At 34.3% G+C, this 22109-nt stretch overlaps 1 protein-coding gene across 1 annotated transcript; it reads left to right on the forward strand.

The window, feature by feature from the left end:
* The first annotated feature begins 315 nt into the window (after positions 1 to 315).
* Positions 316 to 21021, forward strand: LOC117323699 (atlastin-2-like). Its single transcript, XM_033879079.1, has 12 exons — positions 316 to 404; positions 9957 to 10171; positions 11085 to 11219; positions 11616 to 11720; positions 12165 to 12215; positions 13020 to 13082; positions 13833 to 14064; positions 14390 to 14517; positions 14736 to 14792; positions 17158 to 17229; positions 17837 to 18268; positions 18607 to 21021. Exons 1-12 carry the CDS (start codon positions 341 to 343, stop codon positions 18688 to 18690), a joined length of 1638 nt encoding a protein of 545 aa, XP_033734970.1. The 5' UTR covers positions 316 to 340; the 3' UTR covers positions 18691 to 21021.
* Positions 21022 to 22109: the final 1088 nt, after the last annotated feature.

The following is a 22109-nucleotide window of genomic DNA, read 5'->3' on the forward strand; positions in this document are numbered from 1 at the left end:
ATAAGCGGAAGGACATGCACTATTTTAAAACAAATTAGTTCTTGTATAAACTTTGTAAAGCTAAAAGTGATTATTATTAGTCAGTCAGAATTATCAAATACTGGACTCTTCTGAAATTCACGCAATAGTTCTTTAATTCAAATTTATTTGCAATTCTATAAAGGTACGCTTTGAAAAAGTAGGCTCAATGATATTGACAAATGCCGGATGGTAAACAGTCTCAAAATAGTTCGTGACGTCACGTAGTGCGCGAGAATGGTGGGAAGTTCATTCGAGTAATCTTTTGGTTTTTCATTAGTATAGTATGTATTTTGACGTTCGAGAGTAAACGTAACATTTCATGGCGGATTTCGCCAAGACTGAGCGACAACCAAGACAGATGGAAACAGAACATACAGTTCCAGGTAATACGTAAACCGTCTACATTCATATATACTGTCGGTCACGGGAAACGCTTATTTTGGAAATTGTATTTTCATTGTTATTGTCCATCAAGTTTAAGTATGTACACCTAAAAAGTCAGTGATGTGAATGTAGGGCAAAGAGGCTTCCGTTTGCCACTGTTTCTGAAAGGAAGATAAAATAACCAGTTGGACCTGTTTCATAATATCATTGATTTGTCACGTGAGCTATATTATTTCCACTTTACATATTGACAATATATTGTCTTTTCCACGGGCTTGGATATCAATATTATTACATTTGATACCGACCACCATTCAGTGCTGGCAGCTCTACTGCAGAGTGTATATTTTATTTTATATATGACCTGTCTGTTATAAGACTGGTTTCCCCCTCTTTTGGGGTCTTTGACAGGTTAGACTAGCAACATATTCATCCTTCCGGTGACTGTAAATCCAGTGCAGTATATCCTTAGATCATAATCGGTAGAATCCTCTGATAGGTACTGGGTGTCAACTAGTTACATTTCTAAATAATTTATAATAAATATCAGAGAAATACAAAAAAAAAATGACTGAAGTTTATTTAATGGGTAATTAGATAAATTTGCACTCTCTGAGTGTAAAAAAGTCAAAATCTTAATAAGATGTTTGACTAGAGAACGTTTTTAGCTCACATGCTCAAAGGGTGGTGTTTCATGTTCTCTGTATGTGTCAACAATATCATTTAAAAAACATCTTCCCAATAACCAAAAGGCACAATTTCATCATATTAGTCCAGTGGCATGTTCAAATAAACAACCTTGACCTACATCTAAGGTCACAGGCCAGCTGTCAAATGTGTTGAATGAAATCATTGAGCAAATTCATCTTATTAACCAAGAAGGCCAGGGTCAAAATGGACCAGTAGCATGCTGGGATGAAGGGCTATCAAGTTTGTTCAAATGATTGACCTTGGCTCACATTCAAGGTCATGGGTCAAATGTGGTAAAATTTGTCCATGGCTAGGGCTGTTACGAGTACCGAAACACAGGTCGGGTTTGACGAGAACCAGTTATTTATCCTTTTTCATTCGCAGGAGATCTGCCTTTTCAATCTCTCTGCAACATTGTTATAGTTTTTTTTCCATGACCAATTTCACTGTAGGAACCTGTGTTCAAATTCTGTAGTCCTATCACTGCTCTACTTATAAGGACTACAAAGCTGTTTTTAAGGTCAAAGGGTTCAAATGTGATATTCATATTTGTTCAAGTCAATAACAAATAGGCCTACAGCCATGATATTTGTCCATTGGCATACTTGAATGAATTGCTACAACATCTACCTGGTACTTTCATTAATCTTAGTTTGAAAGCAATAATGATGATGTCATTTTTAGCTCACCTGGACTGAAGGTCTGGTGAGCTTATGCCATGGCTCTGCATCCGTCCGTCCATTTGCTTCAAATCGCTACTAGTCAAAAAGTTCTTATTGGATATCAACCAAATTTGGTCAGAAACATCCTTGGGGGAAGGGGAACAGATTTTGCATGAATGGTGACTCTGACCCCCCAGGGGCCAAAGGGATGGAGCCCAATAGGGGAAATAGAGGTAGTGCCTTTAAATCACTACTAGTCATAAAGTTATCAATGGATTTGAATCCAATTTGGTCAGAAACAGCCTTTGGGACAGGGGAACAGATTTTGCATAAATGGTGACTCTGACTCCCCTGGGGCCAAAGGGGAGGGGCCCAATAGGGGAAATAGAGGTAATTCCTTTAAATTGCTACTAGTCATAAAGTTATCAATGGATTTGAACCCAATTGGTTAGAAACATCCTTGGGGGAAGGGGAACAGAATTTGCATAAATGGTGACTCTTACCCCACAGGGGTCAAAGGGGCGGGGCCCAATAGGGGAAATAGAGTTAATTCCTTTAAATCGCTACTTGTCATAAAGCTATGAATGGATTTGAATCCAATTTGGTCAGAAACAGCCTTTGGGACAGGGGAACAGATTTTGCATAAATGGTGACTCTGACTCCACAGGGGACAAAGAGGAGGGGGGGGCCTAAAAGGGGAAATAGAGGTAATTCCTTTAAATTGCTACTAGTCATAAAGTTATGAATGGATTTGAACCCAATTTGGTCAGAAACATCATTGGGGGAAGAGGAACAGATTTTGCATAAATGGTGGCTCTGACCCCGGAGGGGCCAAAGGGGTAGGGCCCAATAGGGGAAATAGAGGTAATTCCTTTAAATTGCTACTAGTCATTAAGTTATGAATGGATTTGAACCCAATTTGGTCAGAAACATCCTTGGGGAAAGCGAAACAGATTTTGCATTAATGATGACTTTGACTCCCAAAGGGGCCAAATAGGCAGGGCCCCATAGGGAAATAAAGGTAATTCATTTAAATTGCTACTAGTCATAAAGTGATGAATGCATGTTCTAAAAACAATTGTTGAGGTCTTTCAGACCCTTTAGAGAGTCTGGACTTCGTTATTTCTTTAAAGCAGTTGGGATCCCCACACTATAACTATATATAGCATTGTTTGAGATTGACAAATAAAACAAATTGAACATGAACATTATTTTGACATTTGGTCTAATCCAACCAGGTGAGCGATACAGGCCCCATGGGCCTCTTGTTTATATCCATCATATCGTTTGGGCTCATGTTTCAATCAACATGGGGACAGAATTGAGGCCAATATCACTATAAACAGTTTTTCGAAGTCCTCGTTCTGCTGACTTCATTAATTTTCTCATAGTCCTGAAACTCCATACACTTATACATAATACTCTTAACCATCATCTTTGACAAAATTGTGTTATAACCTTCTGGGGTCAAAATTTAGGTCACTGTTGTTATAAATAGATTTTGACTTCTTGTCCTACCAACTTCATAATCATTAGTTATACCAGAGACCTATATTAATGGGATTCGAAACATCCGCTTATCTCACCGAGTCACGACCTCATCTATTGTTCTCATAACCGGAATTATATTTAGCACGAGATCTAGCGAGACCAAGCGCTGCGGCTGCGCACTATGTGGATATCGGAGTTGTTTATATTAGTGACATGTGCCATGCCAAGACATGGCGACGGCTATCTGTGCACATGTGTCACTGCGTTTGGCCGAGATAACATCACACTGGCGACAGTTATACCTATGCACAGTAAAATATATCGGCAGATGTTAACAACGATAATTAAGTAGTGTCTAACCGAAAAAAGCACCATTTTTCCATTAAAGATTCATATGAAAAATGTCCTCTGATTTTCTGCCATTGGATGATGATGTAAATTTAGATGTATTGTTAGGGAAATTTACTGACGACGATTCTTATATTTTCGATAGTGATAGTGACTTCAGTCAGTGCTTCCCTAATTATACCGGACTCTTTCAGTGGGAAATATTATCACCTGTGTTATTTTCTTTGTATGTAAATGATTTTGAAATTAACTTTATTAATGACAACTGTCCAAGTATTGTATTACAGATGCTTAATCTTTTCTTGCTAATGTATGCCGACAACATGGCTTTATTTGCTAACCGCCCAGAAGATTTACAAAGTATGTTGGATTCTTTATATGAATATGCCAGAAAATCGAATCTGGAGGTCAATATTATTTTGATAAAACTAAAATCATGGTGTTTAGAAATGGTGGACAAATAAGAAATAAAGAGTCATGAAAATATAATAATGACAATATAGAAATTGTTGAGTTTTAAAAACTTGGGTAGGCTGTTCAACTACAATGGGAAGTTTTACAAGACGTTTTACAAAACACAAAAACATTTTGCAGAACAAGGCTGATAAGCTTTATTTTCTCTGACAACTTCTCTTAGAAATCATTGCTTGAATGTACAAACTTATTAATTGTTCTATTTTTTGATTCGTAAGTAAATAGTATTTTACGTTATGCATTGGAAATATGGGGATTTCATAAAGCACCGGATGTCGAATGCGTACATTTGAAATTCTGTAAAAAAATACTTAAGGTGCCTAAATCAACTTGCAATGACTTTGTTTACTGTGAATTGGGTAGATTACAATTAATTATTATTAGAAAATTAAGAGTGTTCAAATATTGGTTAAAGTTGAAACAATCGGATAATTTGGTATTGAAAACATGTCTTGATGAAATGGTTAAATGAGAATGACGTGTGGATATGCGACATTAAGAATGAATTAGCTGCTTTAGGTATCGAGTATATGTTTAATTCTAATTTACCAGTAGATTATGCTTTTAAAATCATTGAGCAGAGATTGACCTATGTTACAAAACAAAACATGTTAACAGATATCTGGTTCGTCGAAAGGTAGATTATATCGATATCTGATAGATAGCCACTGTGTACAGTTTTAAACCTATAGAAACTAAATATAAATGTATGTTAACTAAGTTTAGAACATCCTCACACAAATTAAATACAGTCAAACCTCGATGAAATAGGTAGACATTATAATATTACCCGAAGAAATAGAACCTGTAACAATTGTGATTTGGGTGACATCGAGGATGAGTTTCGTTTTATTTTGATATGTCCATTATATACAGATCTGAGGGTAAAAAATATAAACAATATATTACTTCAAAAGACCATCTGTTTTTAAATTAATCCAACTATTATCTGTTAATATTGTTAGAGAGTTGTCAAATTTAGGTAAATATCTATACTTGGCTAGCAAAAGACAAAATTTGTTAGTGTAGATAATTTGATATCGAACAATTTGCATGTACATGTATGTAACACTCTCCTGTACACATCTGTAATTGTTTAATGTTATATATCTTGTATACCTATAGGCCTAAGGGCTTCTGGTAAATAAAGAACTTGAACTTGACTTTGAAGACCCTAAACCTAATAAGAAATGAAATAGTCAGTCATCTGCACCCACCACTAGACCAGTGATTTGTTGATTTATTTCACCAGCAGTTTTACAGTATAAACACCAGCATTAAAACTATGCCTTTCATCTTTTTTAGTGATATTTCTTGTTTATTAGACAAATGCTATAGCAATAGTCTAAAGTAAAATGAAAAAAAAAATACTGTCATGTATGATGATTGATAAAATTTCATTATTTAATATTGAAAACCTTGATAGTGCTTAGGTCATGTACCAATGGTAGATCTTTTCTTCTTTGGCTTTCTGAAAAGAAAAAAAAATCAAGTTTAATAAGTTGATACATTATGGTATAGAATAGACACTGAAGCTTCTATAAGATTTAATTTTGAAACATTCAAATTTAAGATACCCTGTAGTAAATTCATATGCCCCAAATGTTGATTAAACTTTTTCGTAAATTGAAAATTAACCTAAATATATATATATATATAATTATATAAATCGGAATCATTTTTACACAAATGAAAATATGAATTGACCCATTTAAGTTTAATTGGGGAATGAGGACACACCTGAGAGATTTTATACTGCACAGCATGCCTCTAGTGAACTCTAGTGATTTGGGGAGATGGACATGGTCAGCCTCAGGACAGGTGTTGACAATGTTCAACACCTGTTGATTGATGTACATTGTATATCTCAAAGGTAATAAAGGTGTGGTCAATGTATGGTTTGGATGGAGTGGGGTGATCACCATGACAACATTTGTTAGTTGATAGTTTAGAAGCAATCCCTGCAATTCTGTATCAAATATCTGTTTTGAAACGCTAAATAATTTACAAAAAGTATAATATTCAATTTACTTAAATTAGACTGATTTATGCTTTTTCAATTAATTCCAAATAATGCATTTTTTCAATAATGGCTTTATTATTCATGGGATCAATGTTAACGGAAGTCATGATTATACTATATAAAATTCTACAGATTATAGCTATCAAATCACTAATCTAATTATAAATATGATAATAAAGTTGAATTGAATACAATTAATGGATAGTTTAAATTATATAAACCTTCCAGTTAAAAAGAAAATAGGCGATAGTATACCTGCCATCTTTTTCTCTTGTTTTGTTTACTAATTTTCACTGGGCGATAACTAAATATTCACAATGAAATACACAACAAATTTGACTTTATGCGATACAGTAACTATCGCGCAACAATTATTTGAAAACTGTATTGAAATTGATCAATAAATAAAAAAGGAGTTTAACACAAACTGAGACCATGTAGCATCGTCTTTAACACCAGACATAAGCTTACCAGAGTGGTAATCGCCGTGAAAAGATCATTCACATGTGCACAGTCTTTCAAACATAAAGCACGACGGAATACGTTTTATTCCCACTAAATTTCTTAATGAAATACTTGTTTACATAAAAAATATGAACTTACGTTTGATTCCCGTGATTTGTTATCAGATAATAGTCTTCTATGAGCTGTCATCAAGCTGAACATGTTTCAGGCGTACCTTATTATATGGTGTAAACAGTTGGATCAGCAATGCACTCTGGGATATATTACCCTAACTTCTGCTCGGCGGTGTTGTTTGGTAAGCCAAAGAGCTTGTTGCGAATCCCTTTAGTATATAGGTCTCTGGTTATACAGGAATGTATGAATCTTCATCCACTAACAAATATTTTCTTTTGAATGAATTTGCATTTCAATCTTAGTAAATAAAACTTGTTATTGACTGTGATTGAAATCAATGCAGATATTTTAATGCCTCTAAAAAGAATGAAAAAGAATATTTGTTTATGCCAAATGGCTAACTTTTAAGTTCCCACGGGCTTCCTTGGGCTTGGAATGTATTAATACAAGAAGGCAGTTTGAGAAAATGGGAAAGCCTTGACCCCTAAGTTGTGAGCCGGCCATCCCAAACCATTTCTGGATTTATTTATTTTCCATTGTGTGATATTTAAGACTAAGTACTAATAATAAAAAACAACATTACCCACATTAGTATTAATAGTACTTTCAATGCCATACAAAATATATGCATGGGCCTGTATCGTGAACATCCTACTATCTACTACATGTAACATGTAACTTTTATGTTGATCTAGGTTATTTATGTGGATGCTAAGCTTAATATTTCTTTATTCCAATGTGAAAGTAGCTATATTGGCCAAGTTAAACTCAATCGCTTTAACAAACTTGGTTGCCCTTCATCCCTGCTTGCTATGGTTACTTGTCCAATTACAGGGCTTTTTCTCACTGGTTTGGGAAAGGGCCTTTTTGTCTCATTTTGGGAAGGAAATTGGTGAATTGGGAAAGATTTTTTCAGGAGTAAACTGCAAATTTTGGGAATTTGTCTTAGATATGAAATAATTTCAATTGGAAATGGGGCCTATTAACGGCCCCAAAAAGCCTCCAGAAAAAGCCCCGAATTAAAATGAAGTTGTTTACATATTTAATATATTTTACCCTGTGACCTTGAATGAAGGTCAAGGCCATTTTATTTCAACACAATTGAATTGTTAGCCATTCATGTTTATCCTAGCATGCACGTAGCTCAAATCTATCATAGTGTTCAAATGTGGCAACGAGAGTGTGTCTTTTAACTCCAAATCATTATTTTAATGATGGTGATATGTCCCAAATTTTGTAGAATTTTACATTAATTTAGTCAATTTCCTGTTTACTGGTATATGTTACAATGAGTGTTCAGTTGTTTTGATGATTAATAATTATATTACTGAACCATAATTATATAAAATGCCATACACCTTCTTTTTCCGGAATCAAATCAAGTAAATATACAATGTACATATCAACATGTACCATAAACTCAGTTCATCAATAAATGATAGGCTAATGTGCTCCTTGGCTCCTATAAACAGATAATAACCCTTTGACCTACATTGTATGTGCCTCATATCGATTTTGTACTTTGAGCTACTGACAGGAAAAGCTATGCCAGCAGCTTAACAAAGAATAGAGGGAGGAGAATTTATCATTAGCAGTATACTTGTAAACTCTACCAAAACATTCTGTCAGATGTAGTGTGTATTGTGTTGTTCTTTTATATCATGATCAGAAGTAGAAGTCTACAGTAATGGTAGTGAGTTGTACTACCGGTTAGCTGACTAAGCTGCTCAGAAGAACATATCTGTTTCAGCATCATTAATACACATTCAATCTGTCTTATCCTCTTCCTTTTTATACAAGTATTTGTAGTTTATAATTTGTTATACATAAATATTTATAGCTGATTGATTGTCATCATTTCAGATTAGGTTTAGGTACAGGATCAATGTCTTATCATGATAGATGTGTAGCAGTATTTATATTAGTCAATTACTACAATACTATAGCTACTCTTACGTTTCTACAAAACACACATTTCTTAAATGTTTTTTTTTATTAAACATGTTCATTAAATTTAATGGAGAGATAGTACTGAAAATTCGAAGAAAAATGCTTGGTGAAGATAACACAAACATTATACAATTCTTAATTATGTGGTGTGTTTAAATTACCATTATAGATATCAATCAATAAAATCCAATTATTTATACAACATTTAACCACTCAAGTGGGCTGTCCAATATCAGAACTATGTAGTTACATATGGTCCTTATAGTGGTATCTACCTTCTATATCACTGGAGTTTCTCACTGTTTAAACAGGTTTTATTGGCATGATGACCTCGCACATTAAAAAAAAAAAAGAATTTTATATATGTTAAAAAAAGCAGGTAATAAACTGTAATTTGTGCTGAGGGAAATGCATGCATGAATGATGGTGTGAGAAATCGGGTCATACATTTGCTGTAAGTATAATTTTAGATTGAAAACTTAAGAGATCAAAAAGTTTTGTATGAAAAAATTAGGTATATAATGAAGGGTTACATGTCTACAGCTAATTTTACACACAGCTACCAGTTATTTACAGAGACTACGTAATATACCTATAATTATCTAAACTTAGATGACCTGTATTCATGAAATCATCATTGAGTGTCTTTATTTAGAACAGGTAAAACTGTTCAGGTGCTACTCTATACACCATATAGTTTTAAATCTGCTGTACACTCTGACAATGGTTATATGATTTATGTGTCTATCATACAGACGTACATTTTGTATATCAAAATCACTATAGAATCTTTTTATTGTCTGTAAAACTTCAACCTACAGCAAGGCTGACAACATCACCAGTTACACGTACTTAGTTCATAGCACCAGAAATGGAGCAGAAGGGTAGGCATTTTGTCATTTTTGAACACTATATATATTTCTGTGACATATATCCATACAATTGCCACCATCTGACATGACAGTTGTACATGTACATGCATTTACCCAGTCGTTCAATTGTATACTGTATAATATAAATTTTCATGTTTCTTTCCTTCATGGTTTAAATTTGGAGCTTTCAAATATAATTTTGTGGGCACAAGCTTAAGTGGTTAGCCAATGCAACAATGATTCCTACAACAATATTCATCATATTTATTAATGGTTCCATAGCAACCATGAAAACATATACACAACAAACATGCCATGTTATACAGTGAAGTTTCTTACTTGATATATTCATACTTTAAGACACCTGACATGTGATTTATTTAAAACCTTTAATTTACTGGTACATTGTGCTTAAACTTTGTTTCTTAAAGCAAACTGTAATATGCTATAATTTATTTCCAGTGTCAGCATCTGGCACACCGCTACATGGCCATCCCATCCAGATTGTGATCACAGGGGAGGACCACCAGTTTGAACTAGATGAGTCCAAGCTGGAGGAGATCCTGTTGAACCCCCTCATACAGGATAAGAAGGTGGTTGTGATCTCTGTGGCCGGGGCATTCAGGAAGGGCAAGTCATTCCTCCTCAATTTCTTCCTCAGATACATGAATACAAAGGTATGTGTTCCGCTAAGCATTGTACATACAGCTTAGAAATGTCATGGATACATGAATAAATTAATTTTAATACATGTGATTATAAGAATATGCCTTTATTTAAATATTTGAGTGAATTAATCGGTAATATACTGAAGAATAACTGTGTACCAGTTCACATAAATAGAATTTAATTAAGATTGCAAAGCTGAACAGTAGATATTCTTTCTGGACTCCTAAAAATATAATGCTAAGTAGACATTTTCACTGAAAGATTTGCTCCAATACACCAGAGGTCTTTTTTACATGCAGATTTTGATTTTAATAAAAATGAAATACAGTCAAACCTCATTATCTCAAAGTCATTGTGGACATAAATTAATCTAATTTCAAGTAACCAAGTATATATAACATTGATTTTTTACTGTTGGAACCTAATGTTTACTTAAGAGTCAAGCATTGTCTTTGAGTTATCAAAGTTCAAGGTAAAGAAGTTTGACTGAGTTCTGTTGCTACCATATGAATATATTTACACTTGCAAAATTTTGTCACTATATAACAATACCAGACCGATTTGTTTACCATTCTTGCATGGAAACATTGACCTTTGAACTTGCGTATAAAAATATGACAGGGTACGGGAACTACTTTCGCCAAACACATGGCTTTGTTTACATTTACAATTTAAGTTACAAAGGGTTATTTTTTAGCGCGCCCCATAGAATATATTCTTAAAGGAATAGCTCCATAAAAGCATGGTTAACATAAAAGTGAAATCCAATCCCTATAAGGTATACACAACACTTAATTATAACAGTAGCAGAGTGGAATAGTGACGCCTTGTAGTAATTAGCATAGAAATATTTTCTTTTATTCAGTTAAGGCATACATATATCATATTAAAACCTCTGACATTGACTCATGTTGTCTGCAGGGTCACCCAGACTGGTTAGGTGGAGAAGATGCACCCTTAACAGGATTCTCATGGAGGGGCGGCTCAGAAAGGGAAACGACTGGCATCCTCATGTGGAATGAACCATTCATATGTAAAATAAGATCAGGAGAAGAGGTATAACCCAAACAAAGGTTTAGACACTTGACAATAGGTATAGGTTGTCAGTGCAATAAACACGTTTTATTGTAGTTGATGTCCACCCTTGGTTTTAAAAACTAATTTCACTGTTGCCAAATTTATTGCAAAAGTTTTGATATTTAAAAATGTATTAAATATGTGTCAGAGTTTGAATTAATATTGATTTTTCTCATTCAGCAATTGATTTAAGTTGTATTAGGTCATCATTGATCTAAGGGCATGTAATTATGAATATGGAATGAGAGCATACATGCTTTACAACCGATTTTATGATTTCAATTTTACTTGAAAACATAAGATTAAGATAATCTAAAACAAAGTTTATTAGAGAAATGCTTGACTAATGTTTTTTACTCTCTTTGTCTCCACTAGGTGGCAGTGCTTTTGATGGATACACAGGGTGCGTTTGACAGTGAGTCAACAGTGAGAGATTGTGCCACAGTGTTTGCACTGAGTACTATGCTCAGCTCTGTCCAGGTAAATTGCATTTCCATCTATTGACATAATATGTATCTTCTCCATTGATAGAAAAACATATTTTGTTGTTCCCAAAATGTAAGGAGAATCTTGACTATCTTTGCAGTTTTGAAGATTTTCTTTTCTTTTCCTAATTTTAGGGAGAAATAAGTCAAATAACACTATAGATATAATCTGCATTAAATTGAAATTACATTTGCTATAACTATTTTGTTCAATTAAGTTTATCAATACCGGATATAGATATCCCTCATCATCATGGCATTGTTAACAGCTAGGCATCGAAAAAAAATTTAAAAAAAAAATTTAAAAAAAAAAAAAAAAAAATGTATATATTATTATGGTAGATAATGGAGTAGAATAATGTCCTCAGGTATTTTTAACCTGAATACTCTGAATAAGTTTTCTTTTGTTTTTTCATGAATCAACTCTTTTTTTTTCCAGGTGTTCAACTTAACACAGAATATCCAGGAAGATGACCTACAGCACTTACAGGTATATCAGCATGGAGGGCTGTTTGGGTCAGATTCTGCTTTTATGTCCATTTTACAATTCTCGTGTTTTAGTTGTATTTTGATTTCTTCAAGTTCTTCATTATAAAGCATTTGGATAGAAATTATGCTTGCCTCTTTTGATATTAATACTACAAAATCAGTCTTAATATAAGATTGAAAATAAAAAATTTACATGGTAGAGTAGCTAAGTTTTCAGCCTATGGTCACTATCTGTGCATTCCTCCGATTGGCTCTACTAAATTGCTCCATGACATCACAATAGTATAGATAGTAAAGAATATCTAACCAAATGAAAGAGATCTTTTTGTATAAGTATGAATTCAGTCTTGAACATTCTGTACATATGGATGAGTTCAAAAGCACTGACTATAATTCTGATTGGGTCTCCGGGACTTTACAGGATTATTGTGATGTATAGGGGGTTTTACAGGTACTTTCATGAACCACACATAGATTTTGTCTTGTTTCTTCCAAAACAGAAAATAAGTAAAAAAATAATTTAATGATAAATGAATAAATAGATACAACAAAAGCCATATTACTAATATTTGTCAGTTGTCATTAATTGTGTACTTTTTTCAGTGTTTAGGGGAAATCTTAACATCTAGAATAAGACTATATTTGCAATATTCCCATCTTCCAAGTTCATTTGGTGATAAATTATCTTGTCTTCAGTAAACTCCACCCTTTGAATTTCAATTATCTAATTCCATATATGTGAACAGATTTATCTTTTCTATTATGGAATGAAATGTCAAACTACACATACATGTTTTCTTTTCAGTTATTTACAGAGTATGGAAGATTAGCCCTTGAAGCAAATGATAATGTCTCCAAACCGTTCCAGGTAAATCAGTTCTGTGTAATTTATATAGTTAATCCAGAAGACTTTCTCCCAGTTCATAGGGGTTTGATCCCTAGATGGTATATGTGTATGGTAGTCACCTGCCGGACCACATGGGTACTTTGTTTCCACCCAAGTCTGCACATACAAAAAGAAGAGTGATTAATATTGAGCATATAACACCAGTGTTCATGTTATATAGAACATATTTATTTATTCATTTCCTTAAAACTTTTTTATGAAATTGCAAAGTTTATAGTTCAATTTATTACATGTATGTTCCCGGTACCTTACAAATATGTATTTAATGCTTCTCTTCTCTTTCACAATCATAACATAACATATGTCATTTGTGATGTCACAATAGTGTTATTGTAAGTTTGATAAAATGGAAATATAGCTTGACAAATTGCCTCTTCTGTAACAATGGTTAATGTGACTTGTTTTACAATTACAAAGTGCAAAAATAAAAAATTAAAACAAACATGGTTTAGGTTATTTAAAGTGGTTAATCAGGAATAAAGATACATTGAAATGACATGTATAGACTATTTCAAAGATGCTGTACTTAATCAAATTTTTGGTGCTTGCACTATTTGCCAATTGAAGACATCTAGGCTGAAAAAGCATCCACATGGATCTGTGCAATTATCAATAAAGGGCAATAATATTTATATCAACAAGGTTAATTGGTATATATATTCTTTCTTGAATGAACAATAATTGAATATAAATTACAATCCTTGTATACAGTGTTTAGAATTTCTGGTGCGAGACTGGAGCTTCCCATATGAAGCACCTTATGGAGCAGCAGGGGGACGTAAGATCTTGGAGCGTCGCCTCCAGGTATCTGACCGACAGCATCCAGAGCTTCAGCAGCTGCGGCTCCATATTAAATCCTGCTTTACGAGCATAGGCAGCTTTCTCATGCCGCACCCTGGACTTGGGGTCGCTACCAATCCCAATTTTGATGGCAAAATCAAAGGTTAGTTATAAGGAAATCTCATCACTATTGAGATAGTCCATGGTAGTGTTCAATGGTACTGTGGTCTTTTAGAGATTGAAAAAAGATTATACTGATTATTTACAGGTCTTTTGATAATGATTTTTTGAGAGATTCATTAATTTTCATTTTCATCTCATCTATTTCCTATTTAAATGATTTTTAGAAGAAATAGAATATTAGAAAAATAAAAGTATATTTAGATGACTGCAATAAAAATGATAATTCTACAATAATTGATGTAAAAAGAAAGAATTCTTTTTTATTTGAATCAGTTTTAATACTGATGATATGATCTATTTTGTAGATATAGAAAAGGATTTTAAGGAACAGTTGCAAATTTTAGTACCATTACTTCTTGATGATAGCAACCTGGTTGTCAAGGAGATCAACGGATGTCAAATCACATGTCGAGAACTAGTTGAATATTTCAAGGTAGATATAATTATTACCTGTATTTATATGAAAGAAAATAAAAAATGATTTGTCAAAGTATTGGATAAAAAATACAGTGTTTAAGTAATGTTTTGTAATGAATTTCATTTAAAATATCAAATCCTTATGTTTAATTTTGTTAAATATTCATTTGAAGCATTGTTTACCACTGCTGTATGTATATTTGTACCTGTTACACAACACAACTTTGTATTTAGGCATATATCAAGATTTACCAGGGAGAGGAGCTACCGGAACCCAAGTCCATGTTACAGGTAAATTAAGTTACATTGGGACTGCCCTTATAATATGCCAACTGACAAGTTAAAAAGGCTCCCCTAATGATTGGTTTAGATTTGTTTGATTATATGTCCTACTAGCACGATAAGGACATTTAAACACAAAAGGAACTCCTTGTATATGCTTCAAAAGATCTCGGATGTGATAGGTGTTGGAAAAAGGAAAGGATTCAAAACCATCCTCTCTCAGACATTGTGGAAGAAAGAACATAGTTAGTGCAGTTTAAAAAGCTTTATCTATGATTTAAAAGAAAAAGATCAATAAACTTTAGTGATTTATATTTGACAAAAATTATACCCTACATGTCAGTATTACCACCGACTGTAGAAAAATAATGTTGTTTTGGAAAAGAATTCCTTAATTACAAAATGGATGTTTCCTCATATCTGAGGTTATATGTTGTGAGTCACATTCTTGGAGTTATGAGTGTTAAGGATGGGCTTTACTTATGCAGGTCATATCATGAAATATGTTGATTTTGCACACAGCATCAAATAAAAGAGCAAACCTTAGTTTCTGCATTATTTGCCAAGTAACTATATTTTACATACCTTTAGCATAAATTTACTATGCCTTGTTAGCTCACCTGGTCCGAAGGACCAATGTGAGCTTATGCCATACCGTTGCGTCCGTCGTCCGTCGTCCGTCGTCCGTCCGTCCGTCAACAATTGACTTCTTCTTCATAACTGCACATCAGAATTTGACCAAATTTGGTCAGAAGCATCCCTATGGGTAGGGGACTCAAAATTGTACAAATGATGGGGCTGACCCTCTGGGGCGGGGCCAAAAGGGGTCATTTTTGAGCTATTGATATAAACGACTTCTCTGAAACCAAGCAATGGCTATCACTCATATTTGCCTGGTAACATCACTATAGGGTGGGGATTCAAAATTGTACAAATGATGGGGCTGACCCCCCCAGGGGCCTGAGGGGCGGTGCCAAATGTGGTCTATCTGGCTATATTGATATAAACTACTTCTTCTCTGAAACCAATCAATGGCTATCGCTCATATTTGCCTGGTAGCATCATTATGGGGTGGGGATTCAAAATTGTACAAATGATGGGGCTGACCCCCCCCCCCCCCCCAGGAGCCTGAGGGGCGGTGCCGAATGTGGTCAATTTGGCTATATTGATATAAACAACTTCTTCTCTGAAACCGAGCAATGCCTGTCAATCATATTTGCCTGGTAGCATCACTATGGGGTTGGGATTCAAAATTGTACAAATGATGGGACTGACCCCCCAGGGGCTTGAGGGGCGGGGCCAAATGTGGTCAATCGGGCTATATTCATATAATTGACTTCCTCTCTGGAAACATACAATGGATATCTCTCATATTTTACTGGTAGCATCACCTTGGGGTTGAAATTTGAAATTATACAAATGACAGGGCTGACCCCCTGGGGTCTGAGGGGCGGGGCCAAAAGGGGTCAGTTTTACAGAATTGATATAAACGACTTCTGCTCTGAAACTGAGCGATGGATATCGCTCATATTTGCCTGGTAGCATCACTATTGGGTGGGGATTAAAAAATGTACAAATGATGGAGCTGACCCCCCAGGGGCCTGAGGGGCAGGGGCCAAATGTGGTCAATTGGGCTATATTGATATTAGCGACTTCTTCTCTGATACCAAGCAATGGATATTGCTCATATTTGCCTGGTAGCATCACTATTGGATGGGCATTCAAAATTGTACAAATGGTGAGGCTGACCCCCCCGGGGGTCTGAGGGGCGGGGCCAAGAGGGGTCAATTTGGCTGAATTGATATGAACAACTTTTTCTCTGAAACTAAGCAAGGGATATCGCTCATATTTGCCTGGTAGCATCCTTTTGGGTAGGGATTAAAAATTTTATAAAGGAAGGAACTGACCCCCACTCCCCCCGGGGTGCAGAGGGCGGTTCAAAAGGGGTCAATTGGTTTAAACAACTTCTTTTCTGAAACTAAGCAATGGATATCACTCACATTTGTGTGGTAGCATCCCTATGGGGTTGTGCCAAAAGTTAATTTTATTTCATGGATTAATGCATTTTTTGACATAAAATCCTCACGTACCCATATAAAATGTCTATGATATATTGACATAGCAATACCAGTGACAAATATACTTAATCATCATTCTTGTTTCATATCTCATGAAATCCAGGTGAGCGATACAGGCCCTCTGGGCCTCTTGTTGTTATTTAGACTAAAAATTCATGATATGAGTAAAACTCTGCTCCCCTTACATGTTAAAAGTCCAGATCATTACAAAATAATGGGGAAATATTTGAGCAATAAAACAGGTTCTGGAAATGATATAACTTGTATGAGATCCTTGTATATTATGCTTGTCACAGGCTACAGCAGAAGCAAACAACTTAGCAGCAGTGTCCAGTGCCAAGAGCCTCTATCAAAAGGAAATGGAAAATGTGAGTTTTATTTTAATGGTGACACAGGTCGAAGTATCCAATCACTAAATGACAATACTTTATCCAAAGATTAATTTTCTCTAGGAGTCTGTGATACAAGTAGCACTAGTCATTGAACAGAGGTGCGTTACTTTATTCGAGAGAAGCAGGTATTAACAGTGGATATGTTTTCATACCTAAGTAATCATGACCTTCAGAATTCAAAAATCATACAATATTTCACTGTTTTACACTGAGGTCATCCCAGGTAAGCTTTTTGGTAAGTAAATCTGGTTTTATGAAATATGTTCACATTGTAGTTAAAATCAGTATTACTGGTAATTTTAAAAGATATCTAGTAGGTAATGCCTGTATTACTGATTTACAGGTAAAACTACTCTGTGTTACATTTAGATTTAGTCCGCATCACCATTACAGGTAAAACTATTCCGTATAACATTTAGAATTAGTCAGCTTCACCATTACAGGTAAAACTATTCCATGTAACATTTAGAATTAGTCAGCATCACCATTACAGGTAAAACTGACCAGGAATGTTTTTGTGATTGTTCAAGTATCAAAATGTTTTCCTAAACAGATTTCAATGTTACAATACCATGTGTTGTAGATTTGTGGTGGAGATAAGCCATTCCTTCATCCTGACGTCCTAGAGAGAGACCACCAACGCTGCCTTGAGAAAGCCCTGTCAACATTCACATCCACACGGAAAATGGGAGGGCCTGAGTTCAGCAAGCCCTATGGTGATCAGTTGGAGAAAGAATTGTTAGAAATGTATGACAATTACAAAAAACATAACGATGGTAAAAACATCTTCAGTTCCGCCCGTACCCCTGCTGTACTGTTCACAGTCATGGCTATTGCGTATGTGTTTTCTGGAGTGTTTGCTCTGATTGGCCTGGACTACTTTGCCAACCTAATGAACTTAGTGCTATTCATGTTCCTCATGTTATTGTGTACCTGGATGTACGTGAGGTACAGTGGTGAACAGAGGATGCTGGGAGAACATATAGACTATATCGCTGAGGTGATCTGGGACAAGGTAAGTCAACTTTCATTGGAAACAGGGAATTTCAGAGCAATGTATTTTCTTTGAATATATCTTGTGCTTGAATTTGGTGTCATTTCTTGTCATTTGCCAGAAGCAAACATTGAGGTAGACTTTCCTATAAATTTAGGATGATTATCACAAATTTTTAAAACATTTTCATCATCTTTCATTTATATTTTTATCATTACAAGTAGAAAGTATCTAGATACACAGATGTACTTAAGATACAGTGGAGTAGTTCATCTGAATTAAAAGTATATTCTGTGTTATGTATGGAAATACACTTGTGGTACACCATTGTCTGATAAATATTTGTGTGTATATTTCAGGCTCTTGCACAAGTCTACACAAAAGTTTTGGAGCAGGGAGTGAAACAAGTAGCAAGACAGAATTCCCGACCAAAACAAGATTAACAGTGTCCAACTTGTGTTCATTTCAGCAGTACTTTGACATAGAGCTGGAAAATGCTCTCTGTTACATTTCCAGAAACATTTGTAATCGGAGAATAGTGATGATAGCCATAACGGTGCAAATATACAGGTCAGAGGCCTGCTACAAAAACTGAGATAAAAAATAGGGTTAATTTATTTATATTAAATAATAAATATACTACAACATAGAACAGAGGCTGTCCTTGAATGAAAAAGTTGCAGTCCTCTGAATTCTAAATTGGAAGTAGTGTGAACAAATTGTGAATTTGTTTTTGGTCCTTCCACTCCATAAAGGATATTTAAAAAGTATTTGATATTGTGTTTTGTATAAATATGATAGCAAAAGTATTTAACTGATAAGAATATGTAAACGACCTTCAGTAAACATACTTGTTAGAGTGGTTATTTTAATGTAGTGGTAATTTTTTTTACATTTTTACAAAGTATGTCTTCTCAAGGAAAAAATGGAGTGTACATGTATTAATATGCTGTATATCTACTAAAATTCATGTGTGCTAATACAGTATTTGTTAATTAATTTTGAAGAAATACTCTATGTATTAGAAATTAAGAATTCAACAGATTTTCTCATTGTTATTGGATGTTTTCAGAAATTAACAATTTCTGTTAAGTGTAATAATGATTTCTAGGATTTCATCTTGCAAGTTTTTCACGATTACAAATGTAGGTGCAATATAGGGATAGCAAACTTCCATGAGATGGCAGTTTTACTCTGGTTGTCAGAAAAGATGATGGTTTCAGACCTAAATAGTGTATATCTGTTGTCAAAGTGAAGGATTTTTATGGCGACCTAATGGTTATTAGTTCTGTATAATCATTAGTTGACAGTACAAGGGAAATAACTCAACACTGAATGACCTCATTTTGTTATGCTCAAATCTTGGAGCATCCAGAACATATGTAGATAGTTGATGTACATGTAAGACCTTTATTCATATGCAAGTGCTAAGTGATATTGAGATATCACTTTATATTAATTGTATTGATTTATGGTGTTTTCTTTTTGAAGATTTAGAATTTTCAACTATTACCATTCCAAGACTGAATGTCTGATAAACCAGTGTTCTGAATGTTTGTGTTACTTTTACTTACCAAATTTTCAACCACCTTTATCTGACCTGATTTTGAAGATTTTTTTGTGTTAAGTTTGTAACCATTTTATGAATTTTAAAAAGAAAACATTTTTTCAATCGCAATATCTTATCACAATATCAACCCTATGATATTATTCCATTTACATAATGGTAAGTTTAAGTTAGATTTTCAATTTAGTAATGTTTATGTCATCAACATATATACATGTAGACAAAAAGGCCCTGCAGATCCTGTTACTGTTACAAATGAAGCATGAGGAATGTACAAGGTCCATGTGACATTTTCTTGATATTGTGAGATGGCATGTATTTAGAGTTTCTTTATAAAATGAGCAACTTTTTTTTCAATATTTTTCTTTCTTTCTAATTTTAACAGTCAAATGTCCAAAGTAACCCAGTTTATTTACTACCAATATTTATAATGTAGAAATCTGGTTTAATATTCACAACTGTAGTTATTTTTATACCACTCTTATAGAATATTACTTCATACCATGACCGATATCCTTTGCTTAGCTTAAATTTATCACTTTTTGTGAATGAAACTTTGTCTCTTTAGATTATTAAATTTTCAAATTTTATTTAAGTACCGAAAAGAGATATTTTATAAGTACACATATAACTAAGTGTATAGCCGTATAGTTAGAAAAAAGCCAGTTTTAACAGTATTATTCAAACAAAAGGCATGTTACGTTTTATTGTTATACCATATTAAAATTAAAAAAATCATCCTGTGTATGTTTGAGATATAACAAAGCACAGAGTTTAATATGATTAGATTTATTTGTAATTTTGTTAAAATGATTCAAAGTACAATTGTAATTCATAAAATTAGTTTTAATAGCTTATAATTTGGAATAAATTTCATTCTGTCAATGATATCAGTTTTAATGCCAGACAAAATTGTTATTTATAAGTTTATAATTAGGAAATTCATTATATGAGCTACAGCTCGATGTTTGTGAGTAAAGATGCATTGTCATCAGCAATGTTTAAAACAAGATGATTGTTTTTTGCACCATTGTGTAACATTGTACCTATTTACTCTTCTATGCTACCATATTCACTCAAGACACATTTAAACAGATAGAGGCATCAGGACAAAACTCAGATATTTTTAGGTCACCTGAGACAAAGTCTCAAGTGACCTATTCTAATCCCCTTTTGTCCGTCGTCGTGCGTCGTGCGTCGTGCGTCGTCCGTCGTCCGTCCGTAAACAATTTACATTTTCGACTTCTTCTCCAAAACCCACAAACCAAATTCTATGAAATTTGGCAGGAAGCTTCTATGGCTAAAGGTCAACCAAAATTGTAAATTATATGGTCCCCACCCCCCAGGGGCCTGAGGGGCGGGGCCAAAAAGGGTCAAATTGACTAAAACTTCAAAAATCTTCTTCTCTACTCTCAGATATGCTGGAATCAAACACTCTTCATAGATGGAAGGGTCTTAAGGTGCTTTACCAAAATTGTAAATTTCATGACCCAGGGGTTTCACGTTTGCCCCTGGGGAGGGGCTAAACTTTACTATAGGTTATATAGGGAAATCACATTTTTGACTTTAATTTATTTTATTTCTATTGGAATTCATTCTAATTTTGTAAACATTGTCAGCATGGGATGACAGTTTGATGGCATGCACATGTTGGCCCTGACTGACCCCCAGGGGCTGATGGGCGGGGCTAAAAAGGGCCAAATTGACTGAAATTTCACAAATCTTCTTCTCTACTCTCAGATATGATAGAATCAAATACACTTCATAGATGGCTGGGTTTGAAGGTTCTTTACCAAAATTGTGAATTTCATGACCCTGGGGTCTCAAGTTTGACCCTGAGGAGGGGCTAAACTTTACTATAGTTTATATAGGGAAATAACATTTTTGACTTTTATTTGTTTTATTTCTATTGGAATTCATTCTAATTTTGTAACCATTGTCAGCATGGGATGACAGTTTGATGGAATGCACATGTTGGCCCTGACTGACCCCCAGGGGCTGATGGGCAGGGCTTAAAAGGGCCAAATTGACTGAAATTTCAAAAATCTTCTTCTCTACTATCAGATATGATAGAATCAAATACACTTCATAGATGGCAGGGTCTGAAGGTGCTTTACCAAAATTGTGAATTTCATGACCCTAGGGTCTCAAGTTAGCCCCTGGGGCGGGGGTGAACTTTACTATAGTTTATATAGGTAAATAACATTTTTGACTTTTATTTGTGTTATTTGTTTTGGAATTCATTCTAATTTTGTAAACATTGTCAGCATTAGATGACAGTTTGATGGCATGCAC

The sequence above is a fragment of the Pecten maximus genome, chromosome 3 (genome assembly GCF_902652985.1).
Source record: "Pecten maximus chromosome 3, xPecMax1.1, whole genome shotgun sequence".
Taxonomy (NCBI): domain Eukaryota; kingdom Metazoa; phylum Mollusca; class Bivalvia; order Pectinida; family Pectinidae; genus Pecten; species Pecten maximus.